This window comes from Urocitellus parryii, chromosome 5 (genome assembly GCF_045843805.1).
Source record: "Urocitellus parryii isolate mUroPar1 chromosome 5, mUroPar1.hap1, whole genome shotgun sequence".
Taxonomy (NCBI): Eukaryota; Metazoa; Chordata; class Mammalia; order Rodentia; family Sciuridae; genus Urocitellus; species Urocitellus parryii.
In genome coordinates this window covers 71228786-71256700 of record NC_135535.1, presented here as the reverse complement: position 1 = coordinate 71256700, position 27915 = coordinate 71228786, and the positions used below count along the sequence as shown (strand labels likewise).

The window sequence follows — 27915 nt, the reverse complement described above, 5'->3', positions numbered from 1 at the left end:
TTATAACAATAATGTCTTTTGCTGGCATAAGAGTCTTCCTTTTTTAAAAAACGTTTAGTTTTGTGTTTTTCGATTAAGATCTGCTTGTTTAAATTAAGATTTTCTGCTCAGGGGAGAATTGCATCAGAGTAGTTGTCATCCTTTGTTTAATTCATCTGGATCATATGTGTCCATCAGCTATTTGGCAAATTTAGTGGGAGAACAATAAATGTTCTGAAGATACAGCTGGTTGCTTAGGGCCTATGACTCACAATGGTTCAGATCTGGTTCTGAGATTGGCAATCCATATGCTCAATTTTGTGCTACATTAGTCATTGTTGGAAACTTAGAATTGATTGGTTTTCAAATTAGAATTGCTAGTAACTAATACTCTGGTGTCTTCTACAAGGCAACTCATTTACTGTGATCAGGTGCAGATAAATCATTATTTGTTTTGTGAGTCAGGGATTAAAATTAAGAGGTACAGAGTGCAGAGGAAGGTTTATCCAGGACATGTATGGCTGGTGACAGTACCCATCAATGATCAGTCTTTCTGGGATCAGACAGTTGCTATCACCCAGATTTAGTATGCATTTCCCACAGCAGTGGTGGTTATGTAATGTCCACTCTTGTTTTCAGAATATCATTTTCCTAAATTTTCACCACTGGTCACAGTTCCCTCTGTGAGTGCCTTCTGTCTTTAAAAGAAGTGATAATACATTAACTGTGTTGAAGATAGAGATGCTTTGATACTTGTTTTTTATCTAGGAAGTTTTATGACAAAGCAGAGGTAAATTCTATTTATAAGGCAGGTGTCACAAATCAGATGAGTCACTCTGTAGTTTATTCTTATGAAGCTTAAATAAAAACTGTTTATAATACCTGGCATATGAGTGACTCACATATTGGAAACCAAACAGAAAACAATGTTTTCATGTATAAACTAGGAGAGCTTTTATGAATCAGAGAAAAGGGCAAGCTTGCCTTGTTTATTCATTTGTAATTATATATGTTGATGGTGTTAAGCATTATACCTGTCAGGCAACACTGAACAAGAGCACATATCCTGTGAACAAAGATGCAAAAGTCCTCAAAAATACCTAGGAAACCTAACACAGCAGCACATTGAAAGGATCATGTACCATAACCAAGTGGGATTTATTCCTGGGTGGTAAGGATGGTTCAACATATGCAAATTAATCAATGTAATTACAACACATTAACAGAATGAAGGAAAGTCACACGATCGTCACAATAGATGCTGGAAAAGCATCTGATTAAATTCAACACCTTTTTTCATGAAAATATTCTTAGCAAACTAAGTATAGAAGGAATGTACTTCAACATAACACAGGCCATTTATGAAAATCCCTTAACCAACATCATATTTAACAGTGAAAAACTGAAAGATTTTCTTCTAAACCAGGCAACGATGCCCATTCTTCACACTTGTATTCAATATATTATTGGGAAATCCAAGCCAGAGCAATTGAACAAGAAAAACAGAAACAAAAAAGAAATCAGGATTATTTTATTTAGACATAGACATTTAACCTGTCAGTCATATCAGACATATCAACTACCAGTCATTATTACCTCTCTATTGAAATATTCTATAATCCTGTTCCAGAACAAATGCCATTTAGTGAATGCTTTGTATCTCCAGTACTGGGTTCTTTTTTTTTTTTTTTTTTTTTTTTAAAGAGAGAGTGAGAGGAGAGAGAGAGAGAGAATTTTTTAATATTTATTTTTTAGTTCTCGGCGGACACAACATCTTTGTTGGTATGTGGTGCTGAGGATCAAACCCGGGCCGCACGCATGCCAGGTGAGCGCGCTACCGCTTGAGCCACATCCCCAGCCCCAGTACTGGGTTCTTGATAGTCACTGTTTCATTTAATCTTCACTACTACCCTACAAGGTACATACTGCTACTAGCTGTATTTTAAGAACAGAAACCTTTGGCTGAGGTTGCATAGCTGGTGATCAACAAAGCTGAGAGCTGAGTGATGGCAAGTTGATCTCAAAGCCTGAAAATACTACAGGGAACAACTTCATTTATTTAACACCTTCAACCACTATTGTTCATATTTTAAATGTATATGTTCACTATAACTTTTCTTTCTTCTTGAAAATGAATGTAGGCTAGCTAAAGAAAGACACGAAATCCAAGAATCTTTGAAGATTTTCTGCTTACGTTCCAGTAACTTTGTATTATTGACAGAGAAATTGAAATAACAGTAAGTGATTTGCTCAAGGTCACAAAATTAATTATGGTTCCTATGGGCAACAAACACTCAGAGCTACTGAATCCAAGTCTAATAGTCTTTCTGCTGTACCATATTGCCTCCATATATTCTTTTTCTGTTTATTTGTTTAAAAAATCAATAAATTCAAACTAAAAGGATTTGCTGATAACTGGATGTATTGAGGTAACAGCTCTTGGAAGACAGTAGTAATAATCAAAGCATTCTGCACAGTTTAACTTGATGTAATTGTATATCATTTTCTCTCGATTATAGGAATTAGGTGAGAAAAAAAGATGTACAATATGTAGTTTAATATGCCAATAAAATGTGATGTATTAACAGAAGCTTTACTTAAGTTCACATATGAAAAGCCAACTGATATTTTTCTTGTTTGGTTTATATTCAGGGTTTTCAAGGACTTAATTTCTTTAAAACACATTTTTAAGATTAAAAATAAAGATTTCATTGATGTCTTAAATGTTGACAATAACAACTGCAACAAAACCCCAGAATTTTCCTAGGAAACACTAAGGAGATATTAAACATTATAGGTAATTAAAGAAGGCACTTTGCCTTTGAAAATAGTGATTTCAGTGTCAGGGAATGTCCCAGAAGTTTTTAGATTAGATGATAGTCAAAGTTTTTTTGTTCTATAATTCTACATAACCTATTTCATATCTAAGTTTACCTATATATTTGGATAGACATGTAGTACTTAGAATAATGATTAAATCAACTCAAAGTAACATCCTAAGGAAATGTTGAGTTAGTTTGAGCATGCCCATTCTATGAACACTATACAGCCAATAGAATCTGTGCTTTGCAATGGGACTGGAGGTAGAGGGGGAAAAAAGATGCTTTTGTAGTTAACTTTAGAAAATGATGTTTTGATATGGAAGTGAAAGACTAAAAACAAGATATTAGATAAACAACCATATTTTAACTGGTAAAGTGATTTCTGATGTAGGTATCAGTTAATAATTGTAAGCCTGCTTTATATATTGTTATGGTTCTTAGGAGATGTCCCCAGAAGCTCCTGTATGATACAGGAGAGGGACATGGTCAGTTTATAATAGCTATAACCTATTCAGTTCATCCTAGTATGAATGGACTAAATAGATGGTAACTATAGGCAGATAGGGCATGGCTGCAAGAGGTGGAGCACTGGAGATTTTGCCCTTGAGGGGTTCTCTCTCTCTCTCTCTCTCTCTCTCTCTCTCTCTCTCTCTCTCTCTCTCTCTCTCTCTCTCTCTTTCTCTGGAGACCCTACCAGAATCCGAGTGACTTTTCCCTGCTAGGCCCTTCTCCCATGCTATTCTACCTCACCTTGAGCCCAGAACAATGAAATTGAATGAGACCTCTTGAACCAAAGGTCTGAAATAAGTTTTTTATCCTCCAAGTTTTTCTTGTTAGGCATTTTGTTCACAGTAACCCAAATGCTAAAACCTGTATATACTGGTATTGATCAATCGGTAAATGCATAATGGATGATAGAAGCCAGTTTTATCACTACTGAAGGTTTGTCATATTGTTGCAGATAAGCAAGGCTATAATGAACAATGTGGAATTGGATTACAGTGAGAGACATCAGTATGAAGTCATATATAGATAGATGGACAGATGCAAAAATAATCTTAGATGTTTGTAGGTATAGGTACCATCATACACCACATAATGACATTTCAGTTGATTACAGGCCAGGTATACAATGATCGTTCCATAAGATTATAATGGAGTTAAAATTTTTCTACTACCTGATATTTTATTGTACTTTTGTATGTTTAATTACGTTTAGATACACAAATATTTACAATTGTGTTACAGTTGCCTATGGTATCCAGTATAGTAACGTGCTGTGTTGTTTTGTAGCCTAGGAGAAATAGGCTAAGCAGGTAATAGGCTAAGCCATTTAAATTTCTATAAGTACATGTTACGATGGATGTTCATACAATGATGAAATTACCAAATGATACATTTCTCAGAACATATCCACATTATTAAGCATGACAGCATTACTTTGCTTTTTCTATGGAGAGGGCATATACAGGATCACTCCTTAGTGGCAATAAGCACACCTAGTGCCCAGATCTTGGTGTATAATACCAATCTCCAATTAAAGGAACCAGGAATGTTGGGAAATGACAAATTCTAAGATGTGGCTGAAAATACAAATGATCCTGGAGCATCTTATCATGTCAGAATAAAAGGAAGAGTGCAAAAACAGAAAGAGAAAAGATAATCTTATATATCCCCTTCTCTGATAATCTCAGGGGTCTTCTCCCAAATTAATGAGGAACTATTAGCTGTTTATGCAGGAGATTTTGTTGTTGCCTACTTGTGCTAAGACCTCAAGGCTGCAGCAATCACACTCTTCATGTCACCAGTGTGACAACCTTAGAATAGATTTCTAACTATGAATTTTTTTACTGATACTGTTTTCCTTTCATTTCAGTGATATCTCAAGTATATGTATACTTGTACATATATGTGTTATGTATGTGTATATATATGAATATACAATAATTCCATTAGAATATTTTTATGATCTATAACAGTTCATGTCTTAGTTATGAGCACACTCCTTTGTTGCTAGGGTGTTGGATGCAGTGAATCATCAGAACATTTTAAGTCACTAATTAATGAGGTTTCTTTGTCTACATTGCACAGGAGATTGACTCATCGATAATAATAACATCCTACATATTTCAGAAAAAAGCTAGAAGAAAGGATTTTGAATATTTTCATTCCAAAGAAATGGTGAATGTTTGAGGAGCTAGAACTGGGACATTACACAAGGTAGACATGTGTTGAAACATCATGTGGTGCCCCATAAATATATACATGTGCCAATTAAAAAGTAAATTAAATAATTTAAAAATCATCTCTTTCAGAAGACTCAGTCTTATTTGGTCAAGTCTGTCCATTTTGGATAAATGTCTGGTTTTTCAGTAGATCTCTTGTTTCCATGGGCAAGAGTTTCTCTTACATCATTTCCATTCTCTCTTCTCTCCACCTTTGTGGTCAGGTCAAGGTGGCCTCTTGATACAGGATCCCTGAGATATTAAAAAGTAGAAGTTATCATGTACTTTAATCCATGTTTTTAAATATAAACCCCATTATATTTATGCCCTGGTCTTGTAGGTAAGTAATGCTATAATGCCACATACTGAACTTTCTAGGAGTCTAAATCTTTTCAGAGTGCTACAGTAAATCACATATTTTGGTGATTTTGGATCCAAGAAGAAGTGAGACTATAAATGAAGGTGCACCTCAATGAAAAGTCATAAATCAAGCCAGGTGCAGTGGCACATGGCTGTAATCCTAGCAGCTCAGGAGGTTGAAGAAGGAGGATTGCAAGTTCATAGCCAGCCTATGGCAACTTAGTGAGGCACTAAACAAATTAGCCAGACCTCTCTCCAAATAAAGTTTTAAAAGGGCCAGGGATGTGACTCAGTGGTTAAATGTCCCTGGGTTTACTCCCCAGTACCAAAAAGCAAAAACAAACAAACAAACAAAAAACCTAAAAGCTTCAAGAATGTTTTTCTTAAATTTGTTTCAGTCCTCAGTTTCCAGGCCCCATTCCATATGAAGTTTGGAGACTCTTCTTATTCAGCATTATAGGAACAGTGATTCTGTAGATGAGTTGAACCTTTCCATTCTGCCAATCCCACCTTAAACCTTCTTCCCTCTTAGTAGCTTCTATCTAGGCCTTTATTTGGAACTAGATCCCTCCATTTATATACATTATTGATGGAGTTTCTTTCTTACTCCCAAAGGTAAAATTTATTTACTTTTATGCATTCCTTCAAAACAAAGACTATTCAGAATATTCCACTTTTCTCTAAGTTGTCACTTCCATTACTCTTCAAGATATGCTGCTCACTTTTTAATCCAAAATGTTCTCTATTTTTAAAATAAACTATGAGTTTTCCAAGCTTTAGAGCCCTGTCTTACTATCCGTATTGTAGTTTCATCCTAGTAACTAACTCAGCAACCTACAGCTCTACTGAGAGGTTGTATAGCAAACCAGTGCAAAAACAGAAATTCAGATGAATAATCAACAAGAGTACTAAAAATGCTAAACGAAGCTTCTGAAATATATGATTGTTTGTCTCTCTCAACCAACTGGCTTGTAACTTCCCAAATGAGGATTTCCTGGATGTCATCCATCCCCCATCTGTGGATCCACTGCTTTCTGGTATCTTGGTATGTGCTATACACGTACTGGTCTCTCCTCTTTTTTGGTGAAACATTCTTCCCCAACCTGTAACCCTTAGATTCTACACATCCATTGGTAACTCTTCTCTACCCCTTTGTCTGTGCCTCATCTATAAGAAAGGGGATCCAGGAATGGTTAATAATTTTAATGTATTTTTAAACAATGTCTTAATTGAAAAGAGATCTTTGGCAAAGTGTCAAGAATTAGAAAGCATATGAATCTGAATACAGGCATCATTAGGAGCTTCATTTGTTTTTCTCTCTGAACCTCTAACACATAAATGTGGTCCCCCAACCCCTTTGTCTACAAAACAAATCTTGCTTCTCAATACACTTAGTAGCTAAAATCCACCAGAGACAATAAGACATGCTATGATAAATCAATGATCACAGCTTTCATTGTAGGGTAAATGGAGAATTTTTTAAAAGTCCCCCTAACTTTGTTCTTCCTGAGCCCACTTTGTTTCATTCTTACTCAGTCCTCCTCTCAATCTCCACAAGATTGTGTCCTTTAAGCTTCAGGTAGAACAACCACCTATAACACCAGGCTTCTATGCAGCACCTTCTCCTTTTCCCTTCTATAAGCAGTGGGAAGGTTAACTCAGTGCTCCTGGATTTGCATGATTTATTCATACCTGCAGGCTTGGTGAGATAGAATCACTGAATCCTGCATTTTACTTTATTTTATTAATTTTCGTGCATCTCCATGTAGGGGCAATTTGGATTAGGAAGAGGAACAATGACTATATTTCAAAGGAAAATACTTTACATATTTTATCCAATTTAGAGAGAACACAACACTTTTAGGTTTCCCCTCACACTTCTAAAATCCAGCTGGTTGGGATTCTCTTGTAACATACCATGAAGTAATGTACTACTTAATGAAAGGGAATTTGACTATCGCAGAGAGGAAATGACAGGCCAAAAAACTGCCATGAAACTAAATTAAAATGTACTTGGCATACAGTTGAATTACCCCAGTTGCATTGCAAAAATAGTGCAGTGACAGAGTTTCTGGAATTAAAAGAACAGAATGTTGCCAAGGTTGAAACTATCAAAGGCAATTTAGTATGTTTTTTTTCCCCTTTGAAAAAATGAGCTGAGTTTTTCCTTTTAGTATAAAATGCATATGTGTGTATATGAAATCATATATTCTTCCACTGAATTCTGATTTTACAGCTATTTTATAGGAAGATATTCATTATTTATTTCTATTAAGGCAATTTAGTATGTAAACATCTTCACTTTTGCAGTGCAAGATGTGGTAGTGCAAATTTCAAGTCTCAATGAACTGGACACCTAGCATCACCACTTGCTGTACTCCCATCCTATACTATAGAAGACTTTGGTTAAGCTACCCCTAATTTTCTGCCCTTTAGGAATGTCTTTAATAGATTTGTTCTGACAGTGGGTTTAAGTTATTAGACTGGATTTGGGAAGGGGGAAGAGTACTAACATCTCTGAGACTCTCTACTAAGGGTGGGGCTTTAAATATATTACCACACCTTTTCAAGCCCATTGAGGTAAATATTGTTGTTTTTGTATACAGTAAGAAACTCCAGTTTATCTAACTTAAGTCACATAAACAGACTCTACATTTACATGGTGGTCCAAATGTTTAAGAAAAGAAAAGTTAATGTATCCCCCTGAGAGAAGCATCTTTCTTGTTTGGGAGAATCATCAAAATTATCTCGAGTCAGTTAGAATTACCACCAATATGTATTCAGATGTTTTCCTTATCGTTTCTGTTTTAGGGTCTGCTAAGTCACCAATCATTTCCTCCCTGTAAGTTGGCTTCAGACTGATAAGTGGTCTCTCTGGATAAGAATAGGATGAGGAGGGCAGAGAAAGATGTCATTGGAAATACCCTTAAACTAGCATAGTGATAGAATTAATTATGGGTATTTACCACTTAACAGGGACACTGAGAAATGCATATTTAGTTGATTTTGTCATGGGGTGAACATCACCTTATGCTTATGTAAATGAAAATGTATACTCTTATTAGACCTTTGTCCAATATGTGGATCACCATTAACTCATACATCTTTGTGGGGTGCAAGATTTACCTCTTTCTAAAGCCATTAACCAGCATGCTCCCTGGGTTTAATATTAGGTTTCCTTTATCCTGGAGTAGGGAGGGTTCATCTCACACTCCAACTGTCTCCTCCTCTCTGTATTTGTGTGTATGTGCCTGCATGTGTGCGTATGTGTATATAATATATGTACAATTCATATAATTATTTATCTATAATGTACATATTGTTTTGGACTGAATATGTTCTCTCAAAATTCATATGTTGAAAACTTAACACCCAGTATATCAAAATGTGACTAAATTTGAAATAGGGACTTTAAAGAGGTAATTAAAATGAAGCTATTAGCGTGGACTTTAATGAAGTATGACTGTGTCCTTATAAGCAAAGGAAATTAGGACTCATATACCCAGTAAAGACCATATGAAGACAGAGAAAAGACAGTTATCCATAAACCAAGGAGAGAGGCTTTAGAAGAAATCAACCCTTGATCTCAGACTTCTAGCATCCAGAAATGAAAAAAATTATTTTCTTCTTACACCATCCAGTCTGTAGAACTTTATTTATGGCACCACAGCAAACTAACTGTTGTATTGAAAAAAGCACAGTAAGATCAGACCAACTAACTTTAATTCCCAATAGAGTTAAAAAAATACAAAAACAACCTTATGTAATAGATTTATACAAAGACATTTTCTAGGGCTTGGATGCCTTTGGCTCATTACATGTTATGCCCTATCTCCCACTTACTCAATATTTGCATTACAGGGTCACAGCAGTAAGTTGATTTGCAGAAACCTGACCCTGGGGCACATTATTATATGCAGTCATGAAAGAAAAAAATTCAATCATGTTTAGTCTATTACACTTATGAAAGCAAGAAAATGGATTATTAGATTTTAGAAATATTTGCAAGTTGGAACAAAATGGGTTTTGAGGATTGGCTAGAAATTCAGCTTATTCAAACAGCTCATTCTGCCTAATACTGTATTAGGGCAGCAAAGACCTTACAAAAACAAACCTCATACTTCTAAATTCAAACAATGATACTGCTTTGCTCACTTTGCATTTCCATAGTGTCTCACAGCTTACAAAGGATCTTTGGGGCATTTTCCCCTTTGTGAAGCCTTCTCAGTCTCCATTAGATTCCACCATGCTTAATTTCACATCACTCAGCTTTCCCTCCTGATAGCTTTTGCTGCTCTGTAACTGTTTTTTGTGTTGATCTTCTCAAAGGCAGTGACTATGCCTTTCAGATGTCTGTTCTCTAGGCCCATCATAGTTGCTGCCGTACAGCAGATGACCAGTAAATTTGCATGGCTTTCCACATTAACTGTTTTTATAGCTGAAGAACCTAAGATCCAGAAAACTTACTTGACAGGTAGGGCTGGGGCAGATGCACAGCCCAGAAATTAGGGTTGAGGAGGGAGTTGACAGCAGGCAGAGGCTACATCATTTTACATGTGGATTTTTTTTTTCCTAAGAGAGATGGAAAGCCATGGATGGTTTTAAATAGAAGCATGATGTGATTTCATTTACATTTTGGAAGATTGCTCTGGCCACTGAGAGAAGCAAGGAGACCAATTAGGAAAATATTGCAGTCACCCTTGAGAGAGGTCATGGTGACTTGGACTACAGAGGAAACAGCTGAAATGAAAAGATGGAAATAGATTCTAGAAATATTTTAGAAAAAAAAATACCTGACTAGATCTGTTCAGGTTTTTTAAATGAGCATCCTATTAATTTGATTATTACCTGTTATGTGTCAGACACATAAATAACTAACCAGAGAACTGAATGACACGAAAGCACAAGCCATGTGAAGATCTAGAACAAAGCATCTCATGCAGAGGGATGGCTAATGCATAGGGCCTAGAGTGGGAGCAAATTTGGCTTGTTCTATGAGTAGGAAGAAGGACAATGTGGTGAAAAAGGTGAAGGGTCATTTGAGATGATGCTTAGATGGTCTAAGAAGTAGTTGCAGGCAAGATGTGATGTGAAGCCTTGTGGGCTACCTAAAGAGTATGACATGAATCCAGGGTGAATTTTAGGCTGGTTTATAAAATGATTGATTTAGTTGCAGTGTGGAGAATTGATTGGGGGTGAGGGCGCAGAACACAAATCAGTGATCTGAGCAAGACATGATGTTAGATTGGACCAAAGAGGCAGCAGTAGAGATGAAGAGGAGCATAGATCAAGCATATGTCTGGGAGGGAAAGTAGACACAAAGAATAGCAGGAAGACACTATTTGAAGATGACTCTTGTGTCCTTGAGCACTGGAGATGACACCATTAGAGATGGAAAGATTACTGGAAGAGCAGGTTTGGAGAAGAGAATCAAAGTTTCTCTTTGGACAGACACCTACCAGGTCCCCAAGTTATGATGTTAAATAGGCAGATTATTATAAAAGAAAGGAAATGCTGGGCGAGGTAGCTCACGCCTGTAATCCCAGCAGCTTGGGAGGCTGTGACAGGAGGATCACAAGTTCAAAGCCAACCTCAGTAAAAGCAAGGTGCTAAGCAACTCAGTGAGATCCTGTCTAAATAAAATACAAAATAGGGCTGGGAATGTGATTCAGTGGTTGAGTGCCCCTGAGTTCAATTTCCAGTACCAAAAAAAAAAAGAAAGAAAAAAAGAAAGAAAGAAAGGAAAAAGGTGTGAATTTCTGGATTTATGATTTCAGGAATAAAATACGAACACTTAAACATCATATTAGAAATATTAATAAAGCAAGCTGATTTAAGTAAGAATTCATTTTCCCTTACTTAGACAAATCAATACCTAACAAAACCAAACCCCTAATCCCTTTGTGAATAGAATCACACCACTATGATCTTCTGTCTTGGGAAATGTGGTCACTGTTCCTATTACCTAATCTGCCACAGAGTGCCTAGCTGCATGCTCATGGAGTGCGGGTGAATGCATCACGCCAGAGGAAAAGGCACATAGTATAGTTTATATGCATCATATGGGGATTTGGGGGTGATTTGCTTCTGGATTTTCTTTCCCTCCATTTCTCTCTTTTCTAGAAAGCATTCCTTGACTCCCTCTAATCCCTGGGATCCTTTGTCTCACATTTGCCTCTTTGCTTTGAAAAGATATAGACAATATATATGCTCGTATTTCCACCCATTCCACTGTTTAAGGTATCCTCTGGGAGCCACAATTAAGCTGTAACATTTAACAAGTGTTAGCTTTAACTATATTGGAAGAAAATTTATTGTAGATTACCTGTGTAGGCTGTGGGAAAAATTGTTACTTTTAATTCCAATATACTTTTAATATAGAGCCACATTAAACACAATAAATCAGTGGAAATATTTACTTATAAAAATTACATAAACCAAACATTAAAACTTTACATTTCAAAAATCTAACTTTGTCAATTTTGTGAGCTACTTAACTCTGCAGTCACATTCCTGATGTATGTGCTAATGGTGTGCTTTCTCACAGTTATCTAAAAGTGCCCTATTATGCTCATTTCATAGTCAGATTCCTGTGTCAAGCCCCTATTATGATCTGAGCAAGGTGTTTTTATACTACCTTATTTAATCAGCATATCAGCTCTCTGAAGGAGTAGTTTTCCCACTATTATATTTTCCATTTTCTGCTTTTGAATGGTGATTAAGTTAGCTTGGTCTAAAAATTAATCATGCCACTCTGTCCTACTATATTGTCTGTTCTTTTGGTTTACTGTTTATCCAACTTCCTGAATCACATGCTATGATTTTATAAAAATATGTTTACTCACTAATAATTTTCATGTTCCAAAAAATGAGATGTAGAGCAAATGATGGCTTGAAATTCCCTATTTCCATCCTGATTTTCACCTGAGTTTCAGCTATATGAAAGATTCATAAGAGCAGAGACTCTGCTGTTTTATCCTTGTATTCTCAGTGCTTAGACCAACAGACACTCAGCATGTGTACCAGGTAGATGAGAAACCTATATTGCTTACTGCGTATCTCATCTTCAATGTCCTAGAGAATCGAAAAACTTAAAAATTTCCAAAAGCAACTCATTATTTTCCCTCCTCCTTAATTTTTTTCCTGTTCCTTTCTCTCCCACCCCCTCACCCTCTGTCTTGGTATGACAATATTATCCCCTCAGTCATTGTAGTCTCATCACCTCTATATCCACAACTCTTCAAGTCCTGAAAATCCCTCCATTTTATAACTGTGAAGTCCAATATTTTCTTTCTTCTCTATAATTTATTTTATTTTTTAAAAATGTTTTCATTGTAGATGCACACAACCTTATTTATTTATGTATTTATGTATTTATTTATTTATTTATTATTTATATGTGGTGCTGAGGTTCGAGCTCAGTGCCTCACATGTACTAGGCAAGTGCTCTACTACCGAGCTACAACCACAGCCCCTCTTCTTTGCCACTTTGCTGGTTCATGTTATCATCCTTTTTCTCTTGGAATACACAATAGGCATTTAACATTTCTTGCTACATCCTTGTTTCCTCTTAACCCATTCTTCACTAAAATTCAGAATTAAAAGACCCAAACACAAATCTTTCTGCCACTACTGTTTATAGTTGTTCAGTGGTTCCCTTGTGCTCTGATAAATTCCAGAAAAGTTGTCAGGATTTTGTAAATCTCCTTGAGTCTTCAGCGTCATCCTTTGTAATTCCCGCCGCTCCAATTCCCCTTGACACTCTTTGTAATAGGTATAATGAATGTCTTTAATTCCAAGGTGACACTATCACTTGTCTTTGGATCTTTGGATATTTTATCACTTGCCTAAAGCACTTAAAATATGTGAATTTTTAAAATTGTGAAATAAAACACAATTCAGAAAAAGTCTTAAGCGCAGTGTATTATATGAGTAAAACCCTGCATATCCTCTGTTATGTGAGAAGAAAAGAAAGCATCTGACATATCAGATAATCTCTGAAGTCTTTGATGTTATACCCTCTGGATCTCCTGCCCCCAAATCCTCAGTTAACCACTATCTGAACTTCATGGTCATCATCTGCTTTTCTATTTTTTTTTTTTTTTTATGGTTTCACCAATTGCACATGCATTCCCAAACAGGGCAGTTTAGCTTTTCCTCCTTTTGAAATTGACATAACCATGTTCTATGTTTTCTTTTTGCCACTTATATTTATAAGGTTTTAGAGTATATCTGTAAAGTTTTATAGTATATCTCCAGTTACCTCATTTTTATATGGCTTTATATTACATTATATGAATGTAACTTTGTTAAAAAATCATTCTGCTCTTAGTGGGAATCTTTGTAGTTTCCCATTTTTAACTATTTTAATTAATACTTTTGAATCATTCTTATATAATGGTCCCTTGGCGTGTATGTACACATATAACTCTAGGACACACATTAACTCAGAGGATGGGAGAGAAATGGTAAGCATATTTTCACCTTCACTAGAAAATCTCTATAGTTTTCCATAACATTGATACCAGTTTACATTTTCAGAAGCAGTGTGTGAATGTTATCTTGGTTCCATCTCTGTTGAATATTGTGATATTAGAATTTTTTAGCTTTTACAGGATGACTTATAGTCATATTTCTCCTTTGGTCATAAGTTTGTGCTGATGAAGCATACCTTTCATTTGCAGGTTTTCTGCATTTCAGATTTATTTGTATGAAGTTGTTCTTAATCTTTCCTTGCTATCTTAGGGCCTGCAGGATTTGTATTGATGGATCCTTTGTCATTCCTGATATTGTTTATGTGTTCCTCTTTTTATTTAAAGAAACAATTATTTTCTATAGTCTCATTAGTAGTCTTTTTAAAAAATGAATATTTTTCTTTGTTGATCCTTTTAGTTTCTTATGTTTATTTTCATTAATTTCTGTTGTTATTTTTTCATTATTTTCTACTCTTTGCTTGTTTCTAACATCCTTAAGTGAATATTTTGCGAATTACTTCACAGGCATACTTCTTTTCTTCCATGTGTATTTCTGGATATGAGTACTAAGGCATATGTCAACTACTTTTGGTTATCTATTTGTTATTGACTTTTAGCATAATAGATTTGTGGTCAAAGCATATTCTTCGCAAAATTTGGAAATTTGTCAAGGCATATTTAACCATCCTTTATCACTTATGAGCCTATGATCAATTTTGAAGAATTTCTGATTTGTTTTAAAATGTGTATCCTCTATTTTGGAGATGTATAGTTCTCTATGTGTCCATCAAATAAAGCTTTTATATTTTTACTGATTTGTATGGTCTTCTTAATTAAATCAATATGTAGATACATTAAAAACCTTCAAGAGATAGAAGTCGTTTTATTGTGCTAACACTTTTATAGTTTTAAAGAGATTTTAAATTGTACATACAATCAAATTGTTATATCTTTTGTCATTTTGAAGTGATTATTTTTGGAAATACATTTTGCTTTTAAAGTTTGCTTTGTCTAATATATTTTAAATGTTTATGTTCATATAAGGTCCATATCTGTAAGTACACACTGATTTTCAGAAATCATAAGAAAATATTTTTATTTTGATTGAAACATTTGTCCCATGTATGTTTAATGTAAGTACTACTTTTGTTGTGTTTAAACATACCATCTAAATTTGTGCTTTTCTTTTCATTCCTTTTGTCTTTTTTGGGTGGGAGTTGGATTAATAGCATCCATAATTGCATTTGTTTTATCAGTATGAAAGTTAAAAATATTTTAATTCTGTTTGTGTTAACTGGAAGAATTTGAATAGATGTATCCTTAACTTATCAATGCTCAATATTAGTATCTGTTCTCTTATCCCAATATTCTTTCTTTTCTCTTAATTCTTTTATGCATCCATGACTTCTTCCTAGAATTGTTTTCTATCATCCTTTCTCCCTAAAGTAAAATTTTAAAATTTTTATTTCTTTAGTTGTAGGTCTGCTGGTGACAAAATTCCCCAGTTGTTTCTTTGAAAATGTCTTAATTTTACCTTAATCTTGAAAAATATTCTAGGTTCAAACTCATTTTTGATTCATGCTGAATGTATTATTTTAAGTATATCACTTCACTGTCTTCTGGCTTCCCTTGTCTCTGTGATCTGTAATCTGTAATCTGTTCTTTCTCTGTGGCTTCTCTGGAGAGTTCTTTGCTTATCTCTTTATGTTTTACAATGATTTTCCTAGATTGGATTTTTTAAAGTTTATTTATGATGTTTGGAATTTCTTGGGATTATTCAAACAGTAGATTGGTTTCGTTCTTGTTTTAGAAATTTCTTTTCTTATTTTCCCTCTGTTTCTGTCCCCGCCTGCCCACACACACGTTGCCACTCTGCCATTGTCTTTCACTTTTCTACGTGGTGCCAAGCAAACTTTCACACTGTATCTGTGATTCTCTCACACTCTCCTCTGTTTTTGCCTGGCCTTTTTCTCTTTTCTTGCTATGTTCTTCTAGTCTATTTTTAGCCAACTGGTTCTCCTTAGTCTTCTGTTAATGTATTTCTTGGTTTGAGTCATTGGTTTTTACTTACAGAATTTCTCTCTGTGTGTTTTTCAGACTTGCCACTTCATTTTAAAAGTTTCGGGTCCTTTTTGAAATTTTACAGTCCAAGTTTTATTTCTTGATTTTTATTTCATGGGAAATAGTAAGCATAGTTGATTAATAAAACATGTTTGGTCATTATATTTGGGCATTTTGAGTGAATGTGCTTCTGTGGCTCCTCTTGGATGTAGTGTTAACACCTTGCTTCCTTGGAAACCTGGTTATCATCTACTGTATAATGGGCATTTTGCATTTGAAAGCACTGTCTGGGAATAATTTGAGGCTTAAGAAGATGGCTTCTGTCTCAGAGTAGGTTTTTGTTTGTGCTAGGGAATGCTTCAGAACCTCCTCAATAGAAGGCCAAGGCTTGAGATATAAAGTAGTGAGATAGTAGAGCTCAATTGAGTGTTCATGCAAGGGCTGTTTTATTCACAGTTCAACTTGTCTTCAGGCTGTTCATATTCCCAATGTTAAAGTCAGGAATGATTTGTCAGAACTCCACCTTTTCAGATACTTAGGCTTTACAAACTCAATTTTATGAGCTTCCAAGGGTTGCAAAAGTCCGAATTCACGTCTTCTTCCAAGTAAAACCAGCTTTGATTGCTAGGCATACCGGTTGGAATCTTTCTACCTTCTATTTTTATCACAATTATTCCTTGCTTCCTTATAGCAGTTTTTTTTTTTTCCATAAACACATCTCTATATTTATATATTAGATACAGGCACGGGGAGGTGGGCAGGGGCACGGGACTCTCCACGTGCCCCCGCCTCCAGTTCCACTCACCCACACACAGAAGCAGCAAGGGCGTTAAATGTGGCAGCTTTGAGGGGGGAGGGGGTTTAGGCCTGGGCTTGGCTCCTCAGGGATACTAGCCCTTGAGACTTAGGAATGTTCCTTCAGGGAAAACGGGTGGAGTTTTAATGAGGTGACTGGGACAGGGCTTGCCCTACTTAGTGCCCCTGCCCCTGGGTAGATCCTGGGGCAGCCAGGGCCTTTCTATTCCAGAACTTCCAGAGACTGGGCAAGATGGAGGCAGAGCAGCAGAGAGATTTGCTCTAGGGCCACTGAGCCCCTTAGGCCCACGGCTGGGTGGGATGGGGTGGGGTGGGGTGGGGAAAGGGAACAGGGATAGAGGTGAGAGGGAACCTCGGCCTGCCTGAAGCAGGAGACCCCAGCAGAGTGAGAGAAGGTAGCCAGGCCCACCCTTGGCCTGGGTTGCAGGGGTCTGGGCTGAGCACAGTGTCCATTTTCTAACAGTCCAGCGGGGAAGGGGCAGGCAGGAGGCAGGGCCAGGCCCCAGGGGGTAAGGACATCTGTCCAGGTTATGGGGCCTCTGGGGCCCCTGGCTGGAAGCGGGCTGTCTCCTGGAAGATGAGCTCTTTCAGCCTCTCCTTGGGTAGATCATCCAGCTCCATGTCAAAAGTGAAGGGCTCCTCGGCTACTGGCTCATCCGTGGGATCATAGTACTGTTCCAGGTAGGGGTGAGCCAGTGCTTCTTCTACTGTGATACGTTTGTTGGGGTTGAAGGTTAACATCCGGTCCAGCAGGTCAAGAGCTTTTGAGTCTGACTTGGGAAAAAGCTTGGCCCAGGCCACCTTGGTCTTGGAGGGCAGAGACTGTAGGTAGTTTCGGGCTTTCATGTTGATAATACAATTCAGGTCCTCTTGAGAAGGGGAGCCCAGGATACCCAGAATGTGGTTGAGCTGGTCCAGGTAGTGCTTGCCGGGGAAGATGGGCCGATTGGAGAGCATCTCAGCCAGAATGCAGCCCACAGACCAGATGTCGATGGACTTGGTGTAGCCCTTGGAGTTAAGCATGATCTCTGGAGCCCGGTACCAGCGTGTAGCCACATACTCCGTCAGAAAGCCAGTGTGGTCATGTTCAGGATCAGCAATCCTGGCCAGGCCAAAATCGCAGATCTTAAGGTCGCAGGTGGTGTTGATAAGCAGGTTGGAGGGCTTTAGATCCCGGTGGAGCACATTGGCTGAGTGGATATACTTGAGGCCCCGCAGGATCTGGTAGAGGAAGTAGCAGATATGGTCATTGCTCAGCTGCTGGCTTTTGAGCAACTTGTACAGGTCTGTCTCCATCAGGTCCTGCACAATATAGACATCTCTCATGGCTTCCAGTGTAGGTGCCCGAAGAATGTCTCGGATGCCTATGACATTCTCATGGCGGAAGCGCAGCAAGATCTGGATCTCTCGTAGTGTGCGCTGGCAGTAGGTCTGATGCTCGAAGGGGCTGATCTTCTTGATGGCCACTCGAGTCTTGCGCACATGGTCATAAGCTGAGCTGACCATGCCGTACGCGCCCTCGCCGATGTACTGCAGCTGCGTGTAGCGCGGGCCCACGTCGAACGGCTGCCCCTTCACGATCTCGACTTCCCACGCACCCCCGGGCCGACCCCATCGGCTCCCCGGGGCTCCCCGCCCCCGCCCCCCTGAGCCGCCGCCGCCGCCATCTCCACTCCTCCCCTCCCTCCAGCAGTTTTATGTTTTTAAAGAATGCTGGTTTTATATAATATTCAGCTTTTTAAAGTTTTTTCAGCAACAGATTTAATTTAAATTTTCTAGTTCTATCTTAACCTAAAACTGAAATCTCAAGTTACTTCTACCTAGAACACTCACTGCTCATCTACTTAACTTTTATTATTCTTTGCATTGTAGCACGTATTTGGAATTGTAATATACATTTGTTTTTATACACACCATTAATCTGCACGCTCTTTAGATACAGGGACTATACCATTTTTGACCATTTAATCATCAGAATCCAGTGCAATTCACAGCATACAATTGGCATTACATACTTTTCTGTTGAAAAAAAATGAATGAAAGCCAAGTAATCTAAGGTCACAGATGAAATAGTACAAATTGAAACAAGTCAGTGTATTTTCATTGTATGAGACTAGGAAAACTATTTCTGTATTCCATGAAAGCTGGCTAAATAAAACAATGATATCTGCAGGTATTTATTGAGCACTACTGTGTGAACAGTTTTAGGATACTAAAGCTCAGTATAGAATAAGGAGGAAAAAAAACAGCTAAGAAAGTAGTTATTTTTCTATAATCCATTATGACTTTGACTCCACCAAGAAAACCTGCTTAACTTCTCACATCACTTAAACAAATGTGAAGAAATTACATATAAGGAGAAATGTAAATGTATGTTTGTGTGTGTTTGCAGCTGAGCATTTATGGCAAAGCTGAAAGAAGTTGCTTATAGGCAAGAAAGTGAAGCATTACTTAAGTACCAGTTCCATGTGAAGTATAGTTGAGATTTTAAGTACATAAGGAGAGAGACTTTTAAGTTGATTTTTGTATGTCAAATGCCAATACAATAGTACATAATAGTAAACACACTAAAAATTTATACAAGGGATAAATGGAAAGAAAGAGGGAAGGGAAGGCAAGCAATATATTCTGGTTTTTACCAAATCTGATATTTTATGGTTTTAAAAACTCAATTTCATTTTCAGTAGTAGTCTTTATAGTATCTAAAAACAAAGGTGTGTTTTCTTAATCATCTCTAGAGTCAAAGGACTAGTTCAATCCTGGATCCTATTGACAAATTCAACTGCTTTCAAGTGGATTAGGAAATTCTATCAATTTATCTTTTAAGACAGGTGCACTCAATTGATCATGGAACTCCACAGGTTATCTGTCATTTGGACCATTACCAGTTGTCCTTGGTACTGTACTTTGAATTTTTCCTAAACTTAATTTATATTTTTGTTATTTTATCACTGTTGATTATTTTGATGACACATTGTACAGTAAAATTGAACTAATTGTCAAAAAACTACATCAATATAGATACCTGCATTTCATAAGACTTTACATTTTTTAGTATAGAGTTTTTAATATTTCACCTTTAAATCACCTTGTGATTTCTAGTTTTAGACTATTTTTTCTAGCATTTTCAATCTATTAATCACAAGTTGTGTAAGCACACTTTCTTTGTGTTTATCTACATAGTTGATAAAAATGTAGAACAGGGCAAAGTTGAACACAAGCCTGGCAACTGGACTAGGGCCTGCTACAGGCAGCACCATAGCTTTTGCTATTTATTTTTTGGGGGCGAGAACATTGAATAAGCTACATCTGTACCTGTGACATTAAGGATTGTCCAGCAGAAAATGTTATCAAATACACTGAATCAAGATGGCAGCTAATGATTATTACTTTCCTTTGTCAAAATTAAACCTTTCATCAGGACAAAATTGTTAATTTTGTATGACTTGCTCTTCTTGAACCCTGTTAGCTTTTTATGATCTCCATACTTATTCAAAGTAGTTAAAAATTGATTAGCAAGCATGTTTATCAAAAATCAGTCCCATAATCAGTTATTAAAAATTTTAATGAGATGTATCAAATGTACTAGCATATTGTTTTCAAAAGTATAAAATTAAAAAAGAAATTGGTACTAAGAAAGGAACAAAAGTCGTGTATGGAGCAGGAACAGATTGGATTAAATAACACTAGCAATCAATTGTGTATAAAGTAGTGCCTTTTTTAGCTAAATAAAGCTGAATCTTCTGAGAGAGAGAGAGAGAGAGAGAGAGAGAGAGAGAGAGAGAGAGAGAGATATTTTGGATCCTTTTTCCTGATGCCACTCAATTCATTCTTTAAAATGAATGATGCTGGATCTTGCCATCATATAATTTTTCAGAAAAAAAACATGCAAAAAATCAATACTTGATGACTCCAAAATTTTAAACACATTCTACATTATATTAAATATAGGAGAAAATAGATTTCTTTCCACAATTTTTATCTTTACTCTTCAAAATAAAATCTCAATGAATTAAAAATAATGTGACTTTGACAATTGGGATATCTTATTCTCTTCATGGCTTTAGCCTCTTTTCTATTCTTTATAAATTTATCAAGGCCAAACAACAGTACCAGTATGATAACTCTCATTTCAGATGCTTAGAATCACAGGATGCATGTGCACATGCCTGCACAGGCACACACACACACACACACACACACACACACACACACACGAAGAGATAGTTGCTGTTTCACTCTTTATATCTCCAAGTATCTGAGCTATGACTTCATATGTCTTTGTTAAAATTTCAGTTTTAGCCAGATGTAGTGGTGCACACCTCAGGAAGCTGAGGCAGGAGGATCACAAGTTCCAAGTCAGTTTGATCAACTTAGTGAGACCCTAAGCAGCTTAACAAGATCCTGTCTCAAAATTAAAAAAAAAAAAAAGAAAGAAAGAAAGAAAAAGGGGGAAGGTGAGGATGTGGCTCATTTTTTAAGTGCCTCTAGGTTCAATCCCTGGTTTAAAAAAATCATTTTGAAAGATAATTATTGACATATATTATTTTATTTACAATTATAATTTACAAAAATTATTTTTGAATAGGAAATGCATGCATATGAATCAAAGCTGGATTCTACTGTCATGTACAACTAAAAAGAACCAATAAAAAGAATTCAAATTAAATTTTAAAATACTTGGGCAATAGTGATTTTCCTGTTGTCCTAGATCATGTTTTACTGAGAGTGACAGAAATTTGACAGCAACTGGCTTAATAAGAGTCCAGAAGTGACCAACATCAGGCCAGTATTATGGCTGCACTATTTACAGATTCCCAACATTCTTATACTTTACTGCATTGCTATCATTGTCATTTTACCTCATGGCCAAATAGATGCTTGAATTTTCACACTGTAGTCTGTTGGAAAGAGGAAAAGAATAATCAATGCAACACATATTTCTCTTCTTTTAAAAGCACCTCCCCAAAGTTGCACATATGACTTACATGTATTTTTAATATCAAATACTCTATCCTTAAGAAATAGGAAAACAGATATGCCATAACTAGTGGCCTCTGCCATTATCTCTTGTCCTTGTCGCCCAGTTACCTAGTTCTTCTCAGAAACTCTTACTTATTTCTTTTGTATCACATAAGAAATGGAGTGTATAAATTTATAGATGGACCACAATTTATTTAACCATTCCCCTATTGATAAAAAGTTTGGTTGTAATGAAATTTCATTTAGTTTTTAGCAAATATCTTTCTACACATATTATCTCACCCTTGTAAGAAACTGTAGTATATATTGATAGAAATTTGATTATTGGGACAAAGGAACATGCATTTTTAATTTTGGTAAGTACTATCAAATTGTTTATCTTAAAATATGTACCAAATGTCACCATTGCTGGATAATGTATGGTATTATTTGATATTTGTCTTATCAGACCCTTTTATTAACACAGTATATGATCAAAAATTTTAATCCTTGCCTTTGATGAAACAAGAAGTCACAATTCTTTGCAGTTTTAATTTGTATTACTTTTAGTTTGAATGAGATTAATAATTTTCTTTTTATTTGATAACTATGAGATTTTTGTCATATGAAAATATTTTATTTGTATATCATCTAACTTACCAATATTTCTGATTATGACTTCTAGGATTCATGTTATTATTAGAAGCTCTCTCCTACTTTGAAATTATGGAAAAATTTTTGTATGTCTTCTAATACTTTTATAAATTTCTTTCTTTGTTTTTAATTCTTTAATTCATTTTTTTAGAGAATGAGGAGTAAAAAACTTTCATGATTTTTTAAGCTGGCTGTCCAGTAGTCTCACCATTTTCCCAATGATTTTTTCCCCATAGATTTGACATATTTTTGACATTATCACTAATCTTTGGACATTCTAGTCTTCTCTATTGATCCGTTTTACATCCTTTTATGAATACTCAACTTTTAAAATTAGTAGTGCTTTATAATAAGTTCAGAATATAATTAATATCTGGACAATGGGTCCCCAATTTTTTACTTTGTTAGAGTTTTCTTTGCTGTTCCTCTCTTACCTATTTGATTTTAGAATGGGCTTTAGACATAGTAGAATGAATGTCTTCACAGGATACATAGAAATGGGCTAGAAGGTCACTGTCATATAAGAAAGCTAAACCTGAGACAAACTGGAGAGTTCTCTGTGCATTATTACAATGTAAGAGTTTACATGTTCCCAAGGGTTTAAAAATTTATATTTAACACCAAATATGAAGAAATTCAAAATTCCTTTCTTTTTTGTAAATTTTATTGTTAATTGACAACTAGTGATTGTATAGATTTATGGGATACAATGTGATGTTATAAAATGCATAAATATATACATTGTGAAATGAATAAATCAGGCTAGTAAATATATCTATCACTTCATATACTCATTATTTTTTGTGATGTAAACTTTTTTTATACATCGCAATTTACTCTTTTTGAGACAAAATTTACATAACATAAAATTTACTCATTATAAGGGACAATTCAATGATGTGTTGATAAATTTGGGGGATCCTGCAACCATCACCACAATCCAATTCTTACACACTTTTCAAACATTTTCATCATCCTAAACCAAAGAACTTCCTCATGCCTATTGCAATTAATCCCTCCTCCCATACCCAGCCTCAGGCAACTACTGAAATACTTTTTGTACCCATAGATTTTCCTGTTCTGAACATTTTATATAAATGGACTCATGCACTATGAAGTCTTTTCATCTGACTTCTTTCCCTGAAACTTAGTGTAATGTTCTTCACATGCATCCATGTTATAGCATGTATGAGTATTTCATTCCTTTGTCACTGATGAATGGTGTCATATTGTAGAGATATATTTTGGCATTTTTTTTTCTTGTTGGCACTGGGGATTGAACCCAGGGCCTTGTGCATGTGAGGCAAGCCCTCTACCAACTGAGCTGTAGAGATACATTTTGTTTATCTCTTCACCTGTTAGGTAGCTAGTCAGCTCAATACAAGTGGATGGAGAAGGACAATGAATGGCGGTAACTTTCAGGAAGGATGTCAGACATATATAACAAAAACAATTCATGTATCAGGACTGGCAATCGCTGGGAACCTTATCAAAACAAACATATAAAAAATGGAATTGGCATGTCAAATCTCCCTCCACCATAGTTAATGATAATAAGATCACGTCACACCTAGGCTTGTGACTAGGTTATCACAACCCTCACAAAGAAAATTTGCTGAGGACTCAACAAAGAGGTAATAAACTGTTGAAGTTAGTATGAAAGAACAAGAAAAGAACAAAGTGACTCCCCAAATATCTATAAATCCCAGGGCCATGCCATCCCCCACAGAGGCGCCATCAGTGCCTATACCTAATGTCTATACTCTCTTTCTAATAAATTTCTCTTTATTTCTCTGTGCAACTTGCTGAAAATTCTTCCTGTGGGATTGCAAGAACCAGTGGCCATAGACCCCCATGGCAATTTCAGCTCCATGGACAGGTCTTCTCTACAACACACCTGTCAATGTTTGTCAGTTTTGTGCATTCTATTATGAACAATGCTATTTTGAGCACAATTGTGCAAGACCCTTTGTGGATATGTTTCTTTTCCCTTAGATACATATCGGGAGTGAAATTGCTGAGTAATAGGTAATTCTATGTTTAACATTTAAAATGTATTCTCCAACTTTTGGGGGGTGGGGGCTACCAGGGATTAAATAGGGGCACTCAACCACTGAGCTGCATCCCCAGCCCTATTTTGTATTCTATTTAGAGACAGGCTCCCACTGAGTTGCTTAGCACCTCACCATTGCTGAGGCTGGCTTTGAACTCCCTGTCCTCCTGCCTCTGCCTCCCAAGCTGCTAGGATTATAGGTGTGCACCACTAAGCTCTTTTCCAACATTTTGAATATGACTATAATCATTGTGCTGTTCAATAGATCACTAAAACTTATTCCTCTTGTCTAATGTAAATAATTTGGTATTCTTTGACCAATATCTCCGCTTTCTCCCTTCATCTTTCTCCTCTCTAATAACCTTTCTACTCTCCACTTCTATGAGGTTAACTTTTTGAAATTCCAGTTAAAAGGGAAACTATACAGTATTTGTCTTTCTGTGTCTGGCTCATTTTACTTATATTTTACTCATATCCTCTAGATTAATCTGTGTCATTGAAGATGACAAAACCCCCTTTATTCAAAGGTTGAATAGGATTCCATTATATATATATATATATATAACAATTTCTTTACCCATTTATCCATTGATGGGCACTTTGATTGATTCCATATCTTGGCACTTGTTGAACAATACTTCAATGTGCATGGGAATGCAGGCAATGATTTTATTTCCTTTGTACATACACACAGAAATGGGGTTGATGGATCATCTGGTAATCCTATTTTTAATTTTTTTTTTTTGTGAAATCTCCACAATGTTTTCCAAGATGACTATACTGTACTAATTTACATTCCCACCATAATGTGCAAGTATTCCCTTTTCTCCACATTCTTACCAACACTTGTTATTGTTCATCTTTTTGATAATAGCAGTTCAATAAGGATTAAGTGGTAGTCATGATAGTTTTAATTTTCATTTCCCTGGAGATTATTGATTTTGAGGATTTTATCAGATACCTGTTGGTATTTGTATATCTTCTATGTTTTCTTGCTATTGAGATTTTTTAGTCCCTTATATATTTTGAATATTAACCTCTCATTATATGTATATTTGCACATCTGTATTATATGTACAGTTGTACATCTGTTTTGTAGCGTGTCTCTTCATACTGTTGATGGTTTTCTCTGCTGTGCAGAAGATTTTGAGTTTAAAGAAATTCCACTTGTCCATTTTTGCTGTTTTGGCATGCATTTTTGAGGTGGTATCAAAAAATCGTTGCCTAGATCAATGTTGTAAAGCTTTTTCTTATGTTTTCTTCTACCAGTTTTATAGTTTTATGTATTATATTTAAGTTTTTAATTCACTTTGAATTGACTTTTGTATGTAGACTAAGCTAAGGCTTCAATTTCATTCTATTGTATGTGGATATCTTATTTTTACCAACACTTTCTTTTTTTTATTGGTTGTTCAAAACATTACAAAGCTCTTGACATATCATATTTCATACATTAGATTCAAGTGGGTTATGAGCTACCATTTTTACACCAAATACAGATTGCAGAATCACATCGGTTACACATCCACATTTTTACATAATGCCATATTAGTGACTGTTGTATTCTGCTACCTTTCCTATCCTCTACTATCCCCCCTCCTCTCCCCTCCCATCTTCTCTCTCTACCCCATCTACTGTAATTCATTTCTCTCCTTGTTTGTTTTCCCATTCCCCTCACAACCTCTTATATGTAATTTTGTATAACAATGAGGGTCTCCTTCCATTTCCATGCAATTTCCCTTTTCTCTCCCTTTCCCTCCCAGCTCATGTCTCTGATTAATGTTAATCTTTTCCTCCTGCTCTTCCTCCCTGCTCTGTTCTTAGTTGCTCTCATTATATCAAAGAAGACATTTGGCATTTGTTTTTTAGGGATTGGCTAGCTTCACTTAGCATAATCTGCTCTAATGCCATCCATTTCCCTGCAAATTCCATGATTTTGTCATTTTTTAGTGCTGTGTAATACTCCATTGTGTATAAATGCCACATTTTTTTGATTAGACATTCTAATTTATTGCATTGACAGACTTGTTTTTATGCCAATGCCATGCTGTTTTGATTATGATAATTTTGTAGTTTATTTTGAAATCAGTGATTAATGCTTCCAACTTTGACTTTTTGCACAAGATTACTTTAGTTATTCAGAATCTTTCATGGTTCCATGCCATGTACATCTTAGGATTGATCCTTTTTTCTGTTTCTCAGGAGACTATGCTGTAATTTAGAAAAGGAATGCATTGAATTTGTAGACACTTTGGTAGTATAAAAATTTTAATAATATTATAATTCTTATTCTTATTCTTATTCATGGGATATCTTTCCATTCATTTGTATTTTCTTTCATTAGTGGCTTCTATTTTTCAGTATTTCAATGTTTTTATTGTTTTCAGGACCTTTCTGTTCCTTGGTTAAATTTCCTCCTAAGTATTCTACATTTTGGACACTATTATAAATGGAACTGTTTTCTTAATTCCCTTTCAAATACTTTATTATTGGCATTTAGAAATATTACTAAGTTTGTGTGTTATTATATTATGAAACTTTACCACATATAACTGTTCTGGTAGTTTGTCTTTTTGGTGGAGTCTTTAAAGTTTTTTTGTATATCAGATCATGTCATCAGCAAACAAACAATTTCACCTCTTCCTTTCATATTTGTATATCAATTATCTCTTTATGTTTATTTTTTTAAGAAAACCAATTTAAGCAGCAACTAAGTGCTTCTGAGAACTCTGGTATTATAGTAAGAGGACTACAGAGAGCACTTTTGGCATTAGAATGATTGTTAGCAAAAAAAAAACAGTAATAGGGTCAGGAAAGTAGAATTCTCTATAATCAAAAAATAGCTTACATTTTTAGAAAGGCAATTTAAAAGGAACACATTATATATAAAATATATGTAGCACTCACAAGCAATATATTACATGGACAATGTATCTAGCAATCCTATAACTCAATATGTGCAGCATCAAAACTATTATTATAATTTGCATTTTTAGAAATTATTTTTACTCATCTTAATTAGGCTAGATGATTAAGAATTTTAATTCATCACAGTTTATAGGGTAACAAAGATTGAATAAGCATGGAAATCGTGAGCTGTTTCTCAAGCCAAATAACATTATATAAGCATCACTTACGTGTATCTTATCTTTACAAAGTATGTATGAAGATAGAAGTTTTATTTTGCAAGTAAGGTACTATACACTTCACCATTTTTAGTTCTGTGTGTAGAAGGTCTCAAACATTTTGTTATCTCTCCCAAATAGAACTAAATTATAAGATATTTTGGGTTTTAGGTTTCTGTAATAGAATACAAGAAATTTTTTTATGTATTCTGACAATAAATACATCCACCATGAGAAGAACTGGAAAGTGCCAGAATAAGATATTAATATCTTTGTTTATCCTTTCTTTAAAGAAGACATTCTGGTTTTGCATTGAAAAATCTATTTTAGCTAGTTTTTTTTTCAAGCTTTGTAACTGAATTTGCTGCACACCATGTTTTAAAA

General features: G+C 35.6%; 2 protein-coding genes across 4 annotated transcripts in view; one reads left to right on the top strand and one right to left on the bottom strand.

Annotated features, from left to right (window-relative positions):
- Positions 1 to 27915, top strand: part of Tmem117 (transmembrane protein 117) — a 442366-nt gene that overhangs the window by 304644 nt on the left and 109807 nt on the right. The window lies entirely within an intron of this gene.
- Positions 16634 to 18404, bottom strand: LOC144254878 (mitogen-activated protein kinase 3-like). The gene is given in 2 exon segments (XM_077798624.1): positions 16634 to 18326; positions 18329 to 18404. Coding segments are annotated over 2 exon segments (1137 nt in total). The 3' UTR covers positions 16634 to 17265.